We start from the raw sequence: 17100 nt of genomic DNA, 5'->3' as shown, positions 1-17100 counted from the left end.
GAGGTGTATTTCTCTGTCTGTCGTGTTCACCTGCGTGGAATGTTGAGGTGTGTTTCTCTGTCTGTCGTGTTTACCTGCGTGGAATGTTGAGGTATATTTCTCTGTCTTGTTTACCTGTGTGGAATGTTGAGGTGTATTTCTCTGTCTGTCGTGTTTACCTGTGTGGAATGTTGAGGTGTATTTCTCTGTCTGCTGTGTTTACCTGTGTGGAATGTTGAGGTGTATTTCTCTGTCTTGTTTACCTGTGTGGAATGTTGAGGTGTATTTCTCTGTCTGTCTTGTTTACCTGTGTGGAATGTTGAGGTGTATTTCTCTGTCTGTCTTGTTGACCTGTGTGGAATGTTGAGGTGTATTTCTCTGTCTTGTTTACCTGTGTGGAATGTTGAGGTGTATTTCTCTGTCTGCCATGTTTACCTGTGTGGAATGTTGAGGTGTGTTTCTCTGTTTGCTATGTTTACCTGTGTGGAATGTTGAGGTGTATTTCTCTGTCTTGTTTACCTGTGTGGAATGTTGAGGTGTATTTCTCTGTCTGTCTTGTTGACCTGTGTGGAATGTTGAGGTGTATTTCTCTGTCTGTCGTTTTCACCTGCGTACTGGCTGGCAGGAAATACCAGCAGCAGTGGCTGGAGTTATCTGCCTTTGGTTTACCAAGAGTAACAGTTCTTGTTTGTTGTTTGAAAAAGGGGTGTCTAGGGCTCCACATAGGAAGGTGTGTGTGTGTGTGTGTGTGTGTATGTGTGTTAGAATTGATGAGATGAAGATTGAATTGGAATGAATGCTACGGTATGTGGTTTTCTTCTCTAAAAGACACAGACAGGGTGCACAATAACAATCACAGACACCCTTCTCCCCACTCATCCCAAACCACACATGCACAATCCCAACTCTTACCACACACACTCATACACACATTTTAAAAAATTTCATCAAAACTTCCTTTTTTTCCAGGAAGAATTTGCGTAATGCTCAGGTGTACGCACTGGCCTATGCTTTCTCCAGTTCCCTTATTTACTTCAGCTACGCTGGCTGTTTCCGCTTTGGTGCCTACCTTTATGCGCAGCATGAAATGGATCCTGAGGAAGTGTACAAGTAAGAATAGACAGGTGTATGTGTCTGAGTTGTTCGGTGAAAAAGTACAGGTGTATTTGTCTTAGTTATACTGGTAACAATGGATAGGTGTATATATATCTGAGTTGTTTGGTGAAAATGGACAGGTGTATGTGTCTTGAGTTGTTTGGTGAAAAAGTACAGGTGTATTTGTCGAGTTATACAGGTAAAAATGGATAGGTTTATATATATCTGAGTTGTTTGGTGAAAATGGACAGGTGTATGTGTCTTGAGTTGTTTGGTGAAAAAGTACAGGTGTATTTGTCGAGTTATACAGGTAAAAATGGATAGGTGTATATATGTCTGAGTTGTTTGGTGAAAATGGACAGGTATATGTGGTTGAGTTGACCAGTGAAAAAATACAGGTGTATTTGTCTTAGTTATACTGGTAAGAATGGACAGGTGTATATATGTCTGAGTTGTACAGGTGAAAATGGACAGATGTATGTGTCTTGAGTTGTTCAGTGAAAAAGTACAGGCGTATTTGTCGAGTTATACAGGTAAAAATGGACAGGTGTATATATGTCTGAGTTGTTCAGGTGAAAAGGGACAGGTGTATTTGTCGAGTTATACAGGTAAAAATGGACAGGTGTATATATGTCTGAGTTGTTCAGGTGAAAAGGGACAGGTGTATTGGTTTGAGTTATACAGGTAAAAATGGACACGGGTAAGTGTCTGAGTTATACTGGTGAAAATGGACAGATGTATGTGTCTGATTTGTACAGGTGTATTGGTTTGAGTTGTACAGGTGAAAATGGACAGGTGTAGGTGTCTGAGTTGTTCGGTGAAAAAGTACAGGTGTATTTGTCATAGTTATACTGGTAAGAATGGACAGGTGTATATATGTCTGAGTTGTACAGGTGAAAATGGACGGGTGTATGTGTCTGAGTTGTACAAGTGAAAAAGTATAGGTGTATTTGTCATAGTTATACAGGTAAAAATAAACAGGTGTATGTATCATAGGTTGTACAGGTAAAAATGGATGGATGTATGTGTCTGAGTTGTACAAGTGAAAAAGTATAGATGTATTTGTCTTAGTTATACTGGTAAGAATGGACAGGTGTATGTATCATAGGTTGTACAGGTGAAAATGGACAGGTGTATTTGTCAGAGTTATACAGGTAAAAATGGACAAGTGTATGTGTCTTGGGTTGTACAGGTGAAAATGGACAGGTGTATGTGTTTTGGGTTGTACAGGTTGTAAAGGGCAATAAATCAATTGTGGTATTCGCAGTGAGAACGCTGTTTAAATCATATTATTCTGGTGTATCTTGGGCATTCAAAAAATCTTTAAGGGCAATTAAAAACTATTTTTAAGTCCGCGGTAAAGGAGACGTGGCTATCGTCGCAATCACACTGCAACATTTAGCCGTTTTTTTCTAGATCTAGATAGATGTACAAGTTTAGTTACACCCGCCGGGAATGTAGTACGACACGGTCGATTCAGTTTCTTTTTTATGTTCATTCTAGTTTATAGTTTTAAAGTTGATATGAAAATTTAGTATTTTGTTAAACTAGAGCCAAGTACAAGTACTTCTAAACGTCGTAAGAAGTGAAAAGGACTTCATTTTGAGAAAAGTCAAGACTGGAAATTTTTTCGTTTCATTGTGATCAGTTCAAGGGTATTATCCCGCAGGGTTTACAGTTTTTAACTGTGAATTCCGACTGATTCTGTGGATATTTTTATGGCAGTTTGGGGCATAATCCAGTAAGTGATGAGGCGTTCACAAATCTTTCTCTGAATAAATATTTAACGGTCTCCTTCTCCAACTTTCCATCACATGTTATCGTGTATTGTCCATTGAATATAGGATTGAACGGGCAGGTCAACAACTTGAAACAAAATGGCGTCGTTCGCGTTCGTGAAGAATATGATCACGCGCTTTGAATGTGTATAAATATGTGTACGCAATTGATTTTTGCCCATGACCTTCAGGGCTCAGCCAGTAGATCTATAAAGTCCACTCATCGTATTGATTTTAGTATTTTCCGAAAAAGACCACTTGGGCGAATGAACATAGTGAAAGCCCTGTACACTGAGAGTAAAACACACAAGCTTTTTATGTATTGAGTATAATTTCAAAATGTAATGTTTAAGATGAGAAAGATCAGTTTAAAGCAAATTAAGTCCCCTAGAATTAATTACAGATTACTTTCCCTTTTTTACTATCTGCACCAAAACGTTTGCAAAATAAATAAAACTTTCATGCTTAGCAAAAGAAGTTCCTGTTTGAACAAAAAATGATAATAATGACTGCTCTTGTTGTGTCAGAATATCAGATCAAAGTGTCAAGTTTAGAGAATAAAAATATATAAATATAACAGTAAATGCAGTTTGCATATAATTTGGCTTCTTTTTTTATTTTTTTTGTGCCCATCCCAGAGGTGCAATATTGTTTAAACAAGATGATTAGAAAGAACTGAATTTTTCCTATTTTCATGCCAAATTTGGTGTCAAGTGACAAAGTATTTGCAGAGAAAATGTCAATGTTAAAGTTTACCACGGACGGACACACACACACACACACACACACACAGACAACTGAACACCGGGTTAAAACATAGACTCACTTTGTTTACACAAGTGAGTCAATAAGATAGAAGAAAATGAAATGAAATAAAAAGCCTTTGTTAACTCACAGCCTAAAATTATACGCTGAAGTGCAACATCACTGAAACAAACACACTTTACGTGAGGAGAAGATTTAGTCAGTACTGAATTACACAACAGAGTAAAAATTGAAACAGATCTGTGAACAGGATAGGATGTGAGTGTGAATGAAGTGTTCATGTACAAAGGTGCACACGGCATGGAATCCACAGAATCCAGGAGAGAGAGACTGAATGCCACAAGCTAGTACCACACACCGACAAAACAGTAGTACCGGTACTTATCATTATTGGCCACTGACCTAGATAATGTAAACAATTTGTATTTGTATTTCTTTTTGTCACAACAGATTTCTCTGTGTGAAATTCGGGCTGCTGTCCCCAGGGAGAGCGTGTCGCTACACTACAGTGCCACCCATTTTTTTTTGTATTTTTCCTGCGTGCATTTTATGTTTTTCTTGTGGAAGTGGATTTTTCTACAGAATTTTGCCAGGAACAACCCTTTTGTTGCCGTGGGTTCTTTTACGTGCACTAAGTGCATGCTGCACACAGGACCTCAGTTTATCGTCTCATCCGAATGACTAGCATCCAGACCACCACTCAAGGTCTAGTTGAGGGGGAGAAAATATCGGCGGTTGAGCCATGATTTGAACCAGCACGCTCAGATTCTGTCGCTTCCTAGGCGGACGCGTTACCTCTCGGCCATCACTCCACATGGCTGTGAAAATCAAATGGCCCTTTTTAACCCTTTCACCGCCAAGCTCGCATTTATGCACAGGCATAGTTGAGGACCTGTGTCACTGAAAGGTGACCATTCATTGGTCTGTTATCCATGAACCTACTGCTCTTAATGTTCGGTGGTAGGATAGGCCATGTTTTCTATACATTGCAGGGGGAATCCCCAGCTATTCTTAGCCACTGTCTTTTCTGTGCACAAGGGAATTTTGTACTCTAAATTGACTGGCGGTGAAAGGGTTAAAGATTTTTCTGGTTTAAGTCGGGAAATTGCCAGTCCACTCACGTATATATCCATACAGTCTTGCAGCATGAAAAACAAAACAAAACCACAGCACGTGTGTGAATGAAATTAGAATCTTCTGAAACTGAATACCAAATGGCGGCTGTGCCTTGCTCGTGGAGGTCCTTTTCCCCACTGCTCAAAGTCACATGCTCAAGATGCTGAGCCTGCTGGGAATGGAATGATTAATAAATCATGTAGGTGTATATAACTGTCATTTAAAGATGCACCCAACAGGAATCAGTATCAGTATCAGTAGCTCAAGGAAGCGTCACTGTGTTCAGACAAATCCATATACGCTACACCACATCTGCCAAGCAAATGCCTGACCAGCAGCGTAACCCAATGTGCTTAGTCAGGTCTTGAGAAAAAAAAGAAAAAAGAAAGTAAATTTATATATATATATATATATATATAGAGAGAGAGAGAGAGAGAGAGAGAATTTTTTTTTTTAATTCAAAAGATAAAGAAAAGATAATAGTAATAATAATAATAATAATAATAATAATAATAATAAATAGAAGAAAAAAAAAGAACAATAATGATAATAGATAAATAAGCAAATAAATGTAAAACATACAGCCTACACACACACACACACACACACACACACACACACACACACACATGCACAGAACAAGAATCACAAAAGCTGACGACACTCATCTCTGTTAATCGGCTTCCATTGCTGTAACTGATCAACTGACGACCCACATGCAACAGTGTGTAACAGACTTGAAGTCTTGGATGACCGTCAGCAGACTACAACAACATGATGAAAAGACTGAACTGTTGCTTGCTTGCACCAAGAAATGTATGGACCACGTGTCTCTCCGTCATTCTCTTGTGGTTAACAACAGTCATTCCTGTCCCGCAGTCAGTGCAGAGCCTCGGTGTCAGTCTTGACCATGGTCTATCATTTCATCACCACATTTCAAACTTTTGTAAATCAGTTCCTTTTGAGTTACAACGATTCCATTCCATTTGGTTTAAACATTTTTTAATATCAAGAAACAAGGTGGAATACAGCGTTCAATTAAGAAGACTTGAGCAACAACAAGCCTGAGCTTATATCGTGCTCGTTCATATGTAACAAGCAATACACAAACGCAATGGCGAAAATACACACATTATTTGATAATGAAAAGAAGGTTGAAGTGCAAAACAAAACAAAACAAGAAAAACGACAGCAACAAAAACACCAAAAAAAACAAACTGCTATTACCGCAACTACCACTGACAACAACAACAACAATAATAATATTAATGATAATACTAACATAGTAACAACAATAATAACACACTGGAAAGTGAACATCACCTAAGGAGTAATGTAATGGGGGTGAGGGAGAGAGAGAGAGATTACAGAGTGAAACCAGGGCCATTCGTCAAAATAAATGTTCAATATAACTGCAGAGAATATTTCATTGTGAATGTTTTAAGACTTGAATCTTTTTGATTTTCCAATAAAGTCTTGTACAGTCAAGAATATGTGTTCATTCTCAAGGGAACTAATAACTGGGTCACCTCGTAATAAAGTATTTAAGTTTGTACTATTTGCAGGGAGAGTAGCAATTGTGTTCTCTCTTATTTTGTTGTAATTTGGGCAGTGTAAAAGAAAGCATTCGACTGTCTCTGCAGGATATCCACAAGAACAATTTGTATCCAGTCAAAGATGACGATCAAACAAATCTTGGTTAAGATTACTCATATTTAAGCAAAGTCTACAATGATGAATTTGTTCTTCTCTGTTACCAATGTAATAATGTGGGGGGACGGCTGTGTCACTAGAGGAAAGGTGTTTTTTTTCAGGCTTAAAGAATCACTATATTTTATGTTATCAGGGACACTGTTCCATAGTTTGGTTGTAGATGGAAGAAATGAATCAGAGTATAAGTTGGTTTTACAATGTGGCACAGCTCTCTCAAGTGGTCTACGTCTGTGGTAAGGATTATTCGCTGAAACTAGAGGGGGTGTGAGGACAGACAAGTAGTTTGGACAGTTACCGTGCACCATTTTTGACTCACTTGTGTAAACAAAGTGAGTCTATGTTTTAACCCGGTGTTCGGTTGTCTGTGTGTGTGTCTGTGTGTCCGTGGTAAACTTTAACATTGACATTTTCTCTGCAAATACTTTGTCAGTTGAGACCAAATTAGGCATAAAAATAGGAAAAATTCGGTTCTTTCCGGTCATCTTGTTCAAAACAATATTGCACCTCTGGGATGGGCACAAAAAAATAAAAAATGAAGCCTAATTATATGCAAACTGCATTTACTTTTTTAAAATATTTTTTGTATTCTCTAAACTTGGCACTTTGATCTGATATTCTGACCCCACAACAAGAGCAGTCATTATTATCATTTTTTGTTCAAACAGGAACTTCTTTTGCTAAGCATGAAAGTTTTATTTATTTTGCAAACGTTTTGGTGCAGATAGTAAAAAAGGGAAATTACTCTGTAATTAATGCTGGGGGACTTAATTTGCTTTAAACTGATCTTTCTCATCTTAAACATTACATTTTGAAATTATACTCAATACATAAAAAGCTTGGATTTTTTTAAAAGTGTATCACAAGTGAGTCTTGAAGGCCTTGCCTCTCTTGTGTGATATTGTATTAGTTTGTGTCTTTGTCTACATTCCTTTAAAGTTCCATTTGCCATTGCCTGTCTATAGTTACAGTGAAAACATGACGATGTTCATTGGGGAGTTCATCGGGCAGGGTGTTCATGACAATAGTAACAGCGAAAACATGACGATTTTCATTGGGCAATTCATCGGGCAGGGTGTTCATGACAATAGTAACAGAGAAAACATGACGATGTTCATTGGGCAATTCATCGGGCAGGGTGTTCATGACAATAGTAACAGCGAAAACATGACGATTTTCATTGGGCAGTTTATCGGGCAGGGTGTTCATGACAATAGTAACAGTGAAAACATGACGATGTTCATTTGGGCAGGGTGTTCATGACAATAGTAACAGTGTATACAGGACGATGTTCATCAGGCAGGGTGTTCATGACAACAGTAACAGTGAAAACATGACGATGTTCATTGGGCATGGTGTTCATGACAACAGTAACAGTGTAAACATGACGATGTTCATTGGGCATGGTGTTCATGACAACAGTAACAGTGTAAACATGACGATGTTCATTGGGCATGGTGTTCATGACAACAGTAACAGTGTAAACATGACGATGTTCATTGGGCAGGGTGTTCATGACAATAGTAACAGTGTAAACATGACGATGTTCATTGGGCATGGTGTTCATGACAATAGTAACAGTGTAAACATGACGATGTTCATTGGGCATGGTGTTCATGACAATAGTAACAGTGTAAACATGACGATGTTCATTGGGCATGGTGTTCATGACAATAGTAACAGTGTAAACATGACGATGTTCATTGGGCATGGTGTTCATGACAGTAGCAACAGTGAAAACATGATGATGTTCATCGGGCAGGGTGTTTATGGCCATGACCTTGGCGGGGTCAACTGTGGGTCAGACTTCGTCTTTCCTGCCGGACTACAGCAAAGGTCGGCTGGCGGCCGCCTACATTTTCCGCATGATGAGGGTGGTGCCCAGCATCGACAACTTCAGCACCACAGGGCTGAGGAAGGTCAGTGGAGGCATTGTCTGTGTGCTGTGCTTTTGATGCTTCAGAGTTCTGCAGTTTGGCAGCTTGTTTCTACTTTGATTGAGGTGTATATACTGACATGTTGTCCCATGGTTGACTGATGTGTATATACTGACACGTTGCCCAATGACTGATATGTATATACTGACACGTTGTCCCATGATTTACTGATGTGTATATACTGACAAGTTGTCCCTTGACTGATGTGTATATACTGACACGTTGCTCCATGACTGATATGTATATACTGACACGTTGTCTCATGACTGATGTGTATATACTGACACGTTGTCCCATGACTGATGTGTATATACTGACATGTTGTCCCATGATTGACTGATGTGTATATACTGACACGTTGTCCCATGACTGATGTGTATATACTGACATGTTGTCCCATGATTGACTGATGTGTATATACTGACACGTTGTCCATGACTGATGTGTATATACTGACACGTTGTCCAATGACTGATGTGTATATACTGACACGTTGTCCCATGATTTACTGATGTGTATATACTGACACGTTGTCCCATGATTGATGTGTATATACTGACACGTTGTCCCATGATTGACTGATGTGTATATACTGACACGTTGTCCCATGACTGATATGTATATACTGACAGGTTGTCCCATGACTGATGTGTATATACTGACACGTTGTCCCATGATTGACTGATGTGTATATACTGACACGTTGTCCCATGATTGATGTGTATATACTGACACGTTGTCACATGATTGACTGATGTGTATATACTGACACGTTGTCCCTGACTGACGTGTATATACTGACACGTTGTCTCATGACTGATGTGTATATACTGACACTTTGTCCCATGACTGATGTGTATATACTGACACGTTGTCCCTTGACTGATGTGTATATACTGACACGTTGTCCCATGACTGATATGTATATACTCACACGTTGTCCCATGATTTACTGATGTGTATATACTGACACGTTGTCCCTTGACTGATGTGTATATACTCACACGTTGTCCCATGACTGATGTGTATATACTGACACGTTGCCCCTTGACTGATGTGTATATACTGACACATTGTCCCATGGTTGACTGATGTGTATATACTGACATGTTGTCCCATGATTGACTGATGTGTATATACTGACATGTTGTCCCATGACAGATGTGTATATACTGACACATTGTCCCATGATTGACTGATGTGTATATACTGACATGTTGTCCCATGATTGACTGATGTGTATATACTGACACGTTGTCCCGTGACTGATGTGTATATACTGACACGTTGTCCCATGACTGATGTGTATATACTGACACGTTGTCCCATGACTGACGTGTATATACTGACACATTGTCCCATGATTGACTGATGTGTATATACTGACATGTTGTCCCATGATTGACTGATGTGTATATACTGACACATTGTCCCATGATTGAGTGATGTGTATATACTGACACGTTGTCCCATGATTGACTGATGTGTATATACTGACACGTTGTCCCATGATTGACTGATGTGTATATACTGACATGTTGTCCCATGATTGACTGATGTGTATATACTGACACGTTGTCCCGTGGGCAGGAGTTGAAGGGTCACATAGAGCTGCAGAATGTGGAGTTCCACTACCCGACCCGTCCAGAAATCCAGGTGCTGAAGGGAATCAGTCTGCAGGTGGGGGCGGGACAGACGGCAGCACTGGTGGGCATCAGTGGCTGTGGAAAGTCCACCATCATGGCCCTGCTGCAGAGACACTACGACGCCACTGGTGGTGCTCTGGTCAGTTGTCTGCCCCTGTCTGGTCTGCCCCTGTCTGGTCAGTTGTCTGCCCCTATCTGGTCTGTTGTCTGCCCCTCTCTGATCAGTTGTCTGCCCCTATCTGGTCTGTTGTCTGCCCCTCTCTGATCAGTTGTCTGCCCCTATCTGGTCTGTTGTCTGTCCCTGTCTGGTCTGTTGTCTGCCCCTGTCTGGTCAGTTGTCTGCCCCTGTCTGGTCTGTTGTCTGCCCCTGTCTGGTCAGTTGTCTGCCCCTGTCTGGTCAGTTGTCTGCCCCTGTCTGGTTTCTCTGCCCCTGTGTGGTCAGTTGTCTGCCCCTGTGTGGTCAGTTGTCTGCCCCTGTCTGGTCAGTTGTCTGTCCCTGTCTGGTCAGTTGTCTGTCCCTGTCTGGTCAGTTGTCAGTTGTCTGCCCCTGTCTGGTTTCAATGCCCCTGTGTGGTCAGTTGTCTGGTCAGTTGTCTGCCCCTGTCTGGTCAGTTGTCTGCCCCTGTCTGGTCAGTTGTCTGCCCCTGTCTGGTTTCTCTGCCCCTGTGTGGTCAGTTGTCTGCCCCTGTGTTGTCTGTTGTCTGGTCAGTTGTCTGTCTCTGTCTGGTCAGTTGTCTGCCCCTGTCTGGTTTGTCTGCCCCTGTGTGGTCAGTTGTCTGTTCCTGTCTGGTTTGTCTGCCCCTGTGTGGTCAGTTGTCTGTTCCTGTCTGGTTTGTCTGCCCCTGTGTGGTCAGTTGTCTGTTCCTGTCTGGTCAACATCAGTCACTGTAATCAGCATCAAAGTTATAGTTATTACCATCAACGTTATTGTCAGTGTCTGTTTACGATAGGCAGCATGGATATCAAGGAATTGAATGTGTCATAGTCAGCACCATCAGTGTCACCATCAATGTGTTATAGTCAGCACCATCAGTGTCACCATCAATGTGTTATAGTCAGCACCATCAGTGTCACCATCAATGTCTGTGTTATAGTCAGCACCATCAGTGTCACCATCAATGTCTGTGTTATAGTCAGCACCATCAGTGTCACCATCAATGTGTTATAGTCAGCACCATCAGTGTCACCATCAATGTCTGTGTTATAGTCAGCACCATCAGTGTCACCATCAATGTCTGTGTTATAGTCAGCACCATCAATGTCACCATCAATGTCTGTGTTATAGTCAGCACCATCAATGTCACCATCAATGTGTTATAGTCAGCACCATCAGTGTCACCATCAATGTGTCATAGTCAGCACGATCAGTGTCACCATCAATGTGTCATAGTCAGCACCATCAGTGTTACCATCAATGTCTGTGTCATAGTCAGCACAATCAGTGTCACCATCAATGTGTTATAGTCAGCACCATCAGTGTCACCATCAATGTCTGTGTCATAGTCAGCACCATTAGTGTCACCATCAATGTGTTATAGTCAGCACCATCAGTGTCACCATCAATGTCTGTGTTATAGTCAGCACCATCAGTGTCACCATCAATGTCTGTGTCATAGTCAGCACCATCAGTGTCACCATCAATGTGTTATAGTCAGCACCATCAGTGTAACCATCAATGTATGTCATAGTCAGCACCATCAGTGTCACCATCAATGTCTGTGTCATAGTCAGCACCATCAGTGTCACCATCAATGTGTTATAGTCAGCACCATCAGTGTCACCATCAATGTGTTATAGTCAGCACCATCAGTGTCACCATCAATGTGTCATAGTCAGCACCATCAGTATCACCATCAATGTGTTATAGTCCGCACCATCAGTGTCACCATCAATGTGTCATAGTCAGCACCATCAGTGTCACCATCAATGTGTCATAGTCAGCACCACCAGTGTCACCATCAATGTGTTATAGTCAGCACCATCAGTGTCACCATCAATGTGTTATAGTCAGCACCATCAGTGTCACCATCAATGTGTTATAGTCAGCACCATCAGTGTCACCATCAATGTGTTATAGTCAGCACCATCAGTGTCACCATCAATGTCTGTGTCATAGTCAGCACCATCAGTGTCACCATCAATGTGTTATAGTCAGCACCATCAGTGTCACCATCAATGTGTCATGGTCAGCACCATCAGTGTCACCATCAATGTGTCATAGTCAGCACCATCAGTGTCACCATCAATGTGTTATAGTCAGCACCATCAGTGTCACCATCAATGTCTGTGTCATAGTCAGCACCATCAGTGTCACCATCAATGTGTTATAGTCAGCGCCATCAGTGTCACCATCAATGTGTTATAGTCAGCACCACCAGTGTCACCATCAATGTGTCATAGTCAGCACCATCAGTGTCACCATCAATGTGTTATAGTCAGCACCATCAGTGTCACCATCAATGTCTGTGTCATAGTCAGCACCATCAGTGTCATCATTAATGTCTGTGTTATAGTCAGCACCATCAGTGTCACCATCAATGTCTATGTCATAGTCAGCACCATCAGTGTCACCATCAATGTCTGTGTCATAGTCAGCACCACCAGTGTCACCATCAATGTGTCATAGTCAGCACCATCAGTGTCGCCATCAATGTGTCATAGTCAGCACCATCAGTGTCACCATCAATGTGTTATAGTCAGCACCATCAGTGTCACCATCAATGTGTTATAGTCAGCACCATCAGTGTCACCATCAATGTCTGTGTTATAGTCAGCACCACCAGTGTCACCATCAATGTGTCATAGTCAGCACCATCAGTGTCACCATCAATGTCTGTGTTATAGTCAGCACCATTAGTGTCACCATCAATGTCTGTGTCATAGTCAGCACCATCAGTGTCACCATCAATGTGTTATAGTCAGCACCATCAGTGTCACCATCAATGTCTGTGTCATAGTCAGCACCATCAGTGTCACCATCAATGTGTTATAGTCAGCACCATCAGTGTCACCATCAATGTGTTATAGTCAGCACCATCAGTGTCACCATCAATGTGTTATAGTCAGCACCATCAGTGTCACCATCAATGTGTTATAGTCAGCACCATCAGTGTCACCATCAATGTGTGTGTCATAGTCAGCACCATCAGTGTCACCATCAATGTGTTATAGTCAGCACCATCAGTGTCACCATCAATGTGTCATAGTCAGCACCACCAGTGTCACCATCAATGTGTCATAGTCAGCACCATCAGTGTCACCATCAATGTGTCATAGTCAGCACCATGAGTGTCACCATCAATGTGTCATAGTCAGCACCATGAGTGTCACCATCAATGTCTGTGTTATAGTCAGCACCATCAGTGTCACCATCAATGTCTGTGTTTACCACCAGCTGATAGACGGCGAGGACATCAGGGCTTTGAACGTAGGCACCCTGCGGTCCATGCTGAGTGTGGTCAGCCAGGAACCAGTCCTGTTTGACTGCAGTGTACGGGAGAACATCGTGTATGGCTTGCAGGAGGATGTGGCCATGGCCGACATCATTGAGGCCTGCAAGACGGCCAACATCCACGAGTTTCTCTCCTCCCTTCCTCAGGTGATTTGTCATTGCTGCTGTGGTGTGTGTGTGTGTGTTGTGGAGGGGTGGGGGTGATTGTTGTGTGAATGTGGTGTGGGGGGTGATTGTTGTCATGTGTTTCATCAAGAGATGATTTTACAGGGCTACGACACTCAGACAAGTGTAGAAGTTTCATCAAGAGATGATTTTACAGAGCTATGACACTCAGACAAGTGTAGAAGTTTCATCAAGAGATGATTTTACAGGGCTACGACACTCAGGTGGGAGGCAAAGGGACGCAACTCTCTGGGGGCCAGAAGCAGCGAGTCGCCATCGCCCGTGCCATTGTCCGCAATCCGAGAATCCTTCTGTTGGATGAGGCCACATCTGCCTTGGACACAGAGAGTGAAAAGGTGTGTGTGTGTGTGTGTGAGTGTGTGTGTGTGTGTGTGCACATGTGAAAAGTTAAGAGAAATCTGAAGACACAGAGATAAAAAAAACAAAGCAACAGTTGTTGACAAACAGACCGTAACAACAAGGAGAAAGTTTTTTGATAATCTTGATCACAGCAACAGTGGTGTCAGCCACAAAATGAGCCAATATAATCACAGCTCTAAATGAGGCAATAGAAACACAACGCTAAACAAGCCAACAGCTAATGGAAACACAGTACTACGTAAGCCAGTAGAATCACAGCACTAAACTAGGCAATAGAATCACATCTGTAAATGAACCAGTAGAAACATAGCAATAAATGAGCCAATAGAAACGCAGCACTAAACAAGCCAGTGAAGTAACAGCACTAAACAGCCAATAGAATTACAGGATAAAGCAGCCAGTAGAATCACAGCATCAAAATACCCAATAGAATCACAGCACTAAAACAGCCAATAGAATTACAGGATAAAGCAGCCAATAGAAACACACATTAGAACAGCCAATAGAATCACATAATAAAACAGCCAATAGAATCACAGCATCAAGACAGCCAATAGAATCACAGCACTAAAATGCTAATAGAATCACAGCATTAAAACAGCCATTAGAACCACAGCACTAAAACAGCCAATAGAATCCCAGCACGAAAATAGCCAATAAACTCACAGCACTAAAACAGTCAATAGAATCACAGTGCTAAAATAGCCAATAAATCACAGCATCAAAACAGCCAATAGAATCACAGCGCTGCCATCCTGTTCCCAGGTGGTGCAACAAGCGCTGGACAACGCCCGAGAAGGACGCACGTGCATCGTCATCGCTCACCGTCTGTCCACCATCCAGAACGCGGATGTCATCTTCGTCATGGAGAACGGCCAGGTCCTGGAGAAGGGGACTCATCAGGAGCTGTTGGCTCTTCACGGGGCCTACGCTGGCTTTGTCAGCAACCAGAAGATCCAGTGATCATGTAGATGAGTGATTGTGGTGTGAAGACTTTGTCAGCAACCAGAAGATCCAGTGATCATGTAGATGAGTGATTGTGGTGTGAAGGCTTTGTCAGCAACCAGAAGATCCAGTGATCATGTAGAGAGATGAGTGATTGTGGTATGAAGGCTTTGTCAGCAACCAGAAGATCCAGTGATCATGTAGAGAGATGAGTGATTGTGGTGTGAAGGCTTTGTCAGCAACCAGAAGATCCAGTGATCACTGCAGACTTGCTGTGAGAGATGTTCCAGATGGATAAGTAAAGATGTATTGTATTGTACTTATTGTGCTGTACTAGATTTTATTGTATTGTACTCTATTTATTGTACTGTAATGTATTGTATGAGATAGGTGACTGCGTTGTGATCCAGACTGGCCCATAACTTGCCAGCAGACTTTGCCAGTGAAGGCATCAGACGCTCATTGTTATCGTTAAACAGATTAATAATAATAATAATAATGGTATTTATATAGCGCTGAATCTTGTGCAGAGACAAATCAAAGCGCTTTCGCACCAGTCATTCACACGCATGCATTACTCTAAAACTGTAGAAACTAAAGACAAGGAAGGGCAGGCAAGGGAGGATATTTTGAGAAGAGGTGGGTTTTAAGGCCAGACTTGAAAGAGCTGAGTGTGGAGACTTGACGAAGTGAAAGAGGAAGTTCATTCCAATCGCAAGGTCCAGAGACAGAGAAAGAACGGCGGCCAACAGTCGAGTGTTTGAATCTGGGTGTGATTATCACCTCATACATTTGTTCAGGTTTTATTTGATTGGTTGTTTGGGTTTATTTGATACATATATTTTTGTTTGGGTTTATTTGTCTCAGATAAAATTTGCTGCAGTTGATGTTAAATACTGTTCACTACGTAAAAGGTGCTGAATGAGAGAAATCAGTGAAATTTCATCTGGATATAACTATGCTGGAGTTGTTGAGACATGACACAGTTAGGTCCCATCCTGTAGTCCTCCCAATACCACCCCCTCCACTCCAAAAAGTCCAGATTATTTGAAATGCTGTGATGGGTTGGGTGACCTAGTGGCACTGTGTCTTTGTGACAAGTTGCACGAGACAGGGGACAGTTTTGTGTATCATGTATGCAGACTGTGAACACTTTTGAACGTTATGCACGTGGATATGTGAAAAACGTTGTGGAGTCATTTACTGGGACCTCAGAATCATGCCGTTTAAATGATTGATGTTTTGTGTCATTGGGTGAGAGCCCACTGCTGATGATTGCAGTGATGTCACAGAATGATTGTTGTGCTGGTGATTGCAGTGATGTCACAGAATGATTGTTGTGCTGGTGATTGCAGTGATGTCACAGAATGATTGTTGTGCTGATGATTGCAGTGATGTCACAGAATGATTGTTGTGCTGGTGATTGCAGTGATGTCACAGAATCATTGTTGTGCTGGTGATTGCAGTGATGTCACAGAATGATTGTTGTGTTGATGATTGCAGTGATGTCAGAATGATTGCAGTGTTGATGATTGCAGTGATGTCCGGATGATTGCAGTGTTGATGATTGCAGTGATGTCAGAATGATTGCAGTGTTGATGATTGCAGTGATGTCCGGATGATTGCAGTGTTGATGATTGCAGTGATGTCCGGATGATTGCAGTGATTGTGGGGATATCCACAGGAAGACAGAGTGTCTTGTGGATGACATATGATCAGCTTTGTGTTTGTGTGCATGCATGTGTACGGGTGTGTGTGTGTGTGTGTGTGTGTGCATACATGCACATGTGTGTATTCATTTGTGTGTTCATTTTTGCATGTGCATATGTGTGCGAGGAGTCAAAGAGGCACACTTTTTTCAACATTATCTTGGAAGGGATAATTTTAATTCATCCTTGTCCTAATTCAGTGCCCTTTTCAAACCAAGAAAGGAGGGATTCAATAGAATCTGATCACTGCAACTGTGTAATCTGGATATTGTGAGGTTATCAGAAATTGAACATTTTATTCCAACAACCAAATATCCTGTGACAAAGGCTTTGCTTCGTGCACCATGATGACAAAATGTTGTTTGACTGGCTCTACTGATGACTGTCGGCACTGACACACTTCTGGTTGTTTTGGAAATCTTA

At 41.6% G+C, this 17100-nt stretch overlaps 1 protein-coding gene across 1 annotated transcript in view; it reads left to right on the top strand.

Annotated features, from left to right (window-relative positions):
- The window catches only part of LOC143301949 (ATP-dependent translocase ABCB1-like), a 75132-nt gene extending 58650 nt beyond the window's left edge, over positions 1-16482 (top strand). The window contains exons 23-28 of the mRNA XM_076616419.1: positions 949-1089; positions 8206-8362; positions 9971-10165; positions 13421-13624; positions 13852-13998; positions 14789-16482. Of these exons, the coding sequence (XP_076472534.1) occupies positions 949-1089; positions 8206-8362; positions 9971-10165; positions 13421-13624; positions 13852-13998; positions 14789-14986 (1042 nt within the window). The 3' untranslated portion in view covers positions 14987-16482. The remainder of the gene's footprint in view (positions 1-948; positions 1090-8205; positions 8363-9970; positions 10166-13420; positions 13625-13851; positions 13999-14788) is intronic.
- Positions 16483-17100: the final 618 nt, after the last annotated feature.

The sequence above is a fragment of the Babylonia areolata genome, chromosome 28, assembly GCF_041734735.1.
Source record: "Babylonia areolata isolate BAREFJ2019XMU chromosome 28, ASM4173473v1, whole genome shotgun sequence".
Taxonomy (NCBI): Eukaryota; Metazoa; Mollusca; class Gastropoda; order Neogastropoda; family Buccinidae; genus Babylonia; species Babylonia areolata.
Note: the sequence above shows the minus strand (reverse complement) of the source record. Positions and strands in the feature narration are given on the sequence as shown.